Below are 2,037 nucleotides of genomic sequence, written 5' to 3' on the forward strand. Positions count from 1 at the left end.
CGGGGGCAGGCGGGGCCGGCAGCCGGGACTCCCCATCCCCGCGGCAGGGAGCCCGCAGGCACGGACACGCTCTCTCCTGCAGCCCGGAGTTGATGATTTCTCCCTGTCGCAGAGACCACAGCTCAGACGACCCAATCGATTGCTAACGGGGGTCGGTACTGGTCCCTGCGTGGTGGGGCAGCACCCGGGAGGGAAAACCCTCACTCCTGTGAGCCCATGGGGCTGCGGGGGTGCTGTGGGGCTGCGGTGGGAGCAGGTCCCAGGGGAGCTCCTTTGGCCTCATCTGTGAGTGGGGTAGACCGTTGATCAGCGTGTACATCGTTAATGGCTTTTTAATGATGCTGCGGCGAGTGAGCTCGGTGCCTGCCGGGGCCGGGAGGGCACATGGCGGGGGGCACACGCTCCCGGATGGAGGGAGATCAACCTCTCACCCCGGGGAGTCCTGCAGAGCCGGTCCCTCCCCTCCCAGGCACCTTCTCTCTTGCAGACGAGGGGCTCTGGGACATCCTCATCAAAGACATCCCCAAGGAGGTGACCTCCTACACCTTCAGCATGGACATCCTCAAGCAGGGGGTCAGCTATGACTTCCGCGTCATCGCCGTGAACGACTACGGCTACGGGACCCCCAGCACACCGTCCCCCTCCGTGTCAGGTAGACAGTGGGAGCAGCGTGCGGGTGTCCCCGGGGGGATGCTGTCACCCTTGTGCCGGGGGGGGAGAGCCCCAGTGGTGCGCTGTTCTCATGGCCATCTGTTGTGGTTTAACCCCAGCCGGCAACTAGGACCACGCAGCCCTTCCCTCACTCCTCCCCCTGCCAGTGGGATCGGCAGAAGAGGGAGAAAAGGGAAAAACTTGTGGGTTGAGATAAAGACAGTTTAATAGAACAGTAACGGAAGAGAAAGTAATAATAATAATTATTATTATGGTAAAAGAATATACAAAATGAGTGATGCAATGGAATTGCTCACCAGCCGGTGATCGGTTGCCCAGCCCGTCCCAAGCAGCAATCGTGGATTCCTGCTCCCTGGCCAACCCCTCTTTATATACTGAGCGTGATATCTGTGGTATGGAATATTCCTTTGCCCACCTTGTCCGGTCTGTGCTCCCTCTCAGCTTCCCCGGGAAGCTGAAAAAGTCCTTGACTTAATATAAGCATTACTTAGCAACAACTAAACCAATATGTGTTATCAACATTGTTCTCATACTAAATCCAAAACACAGCAGTTACTAGGGAGCAAATTAACTCTGTCCCAGCTGAAACCACGACACCATCGCTGAAACCCATCTCCCCAACCCTGCCGGGCTCCTGCAGAGCCCCAAATCCCGCTGCCAGCAGCATCTGCCAGCAATCCCCTTGCAAAGCCCCCTGTTATCCCCTTTATCCCGCTCCCTCGCCTGGTTCCAGGTCTCACACAGAGTTCCCCAAGGTGCCCCCGTGCCCTGCAGGGTGGTCTCCCATCTATACTGGTTTGCCCACCATGCCTGTCCCCCTCTGATCGTCCCTGCTGTGCCCCAGCCCAGAAAGCCAACCCCTTCTACGAGGAGTGGTGGTTCCTGGTGGTCATCGCCCTGGTGGGGCTCATCTTCATCCTCCTGCTCGTCTTCGTCCTCATCATCCGCGGGCAGAGCAAGAAGTATGCCAAGAAGTCAGACTCAGGTGAGTGCCGGGGGTGCGGTGGGTGATGATGGGACCCTCCGGAGTGCCAACGGGGGGTGCAGAGCCCTCACCCCGTCGGAGCCTCTCTGGGGCTTCCCTGCCTGCCTCTGGGGTCTGAGCGGGGCGGTGGGAGCCCGCCTCGGGGTACGGCTCCTCCGGAGACCCGGTGACATCCCATAAACATGCTGTGGGCTTCCCGGAGAGCGCTGGGAGCTAAAGATTAAATAAGCGACTTGTCCCACTGTCAGCTGCGGAGGCAGGGCAGCCCGGGGGCTCGGCAGAGGTCATTGGGATTAGTCAAACACAGCTCTGTTTTCTTAGCTGTATCAAGGGCTCAAATTGTGGGGAAAATACAGTCCTCCTCGTTAAGCAAACAGAGC

General features: G+C 58.8%; 1 protein-coding gene across 1 annotated transcript in view; it reads left to right on the forward strand.

Annotated features, from left to right (window-relative positions):
* Positions 1–2,037, forward strand: part of SDK2 (sidekick cell adhesion molecule 2) — a 149,715-nt gene that overhangs the window by 129,791 nt on the left and 17,887 nt on the right. The window contains 2 exon segments of the mRNA XM_009886542.1: positions 488–652; positions 1,517–1,679. Of these exon segments, the coding sequence (XP_009884844.1) occupies positions 488–652; positions 1,517–1,679 (328 nt within the window).

This window comes from Charadrius vociferus, unplaced genomic scaffold (assembly GCF_000708025.1).
Source record: "Charadrius vociferus isolate BGI_N301 unplaced genomic scaffold, ASM70802v2 scaffold616, whole genome shotgun sequence".
Classification (NCBI taxonomy): Eukaryota; Metazoa; Chordata; class Aves; order Charadriiformes; family Charadriidae; genus Charadrius; species Charadrius vociferus.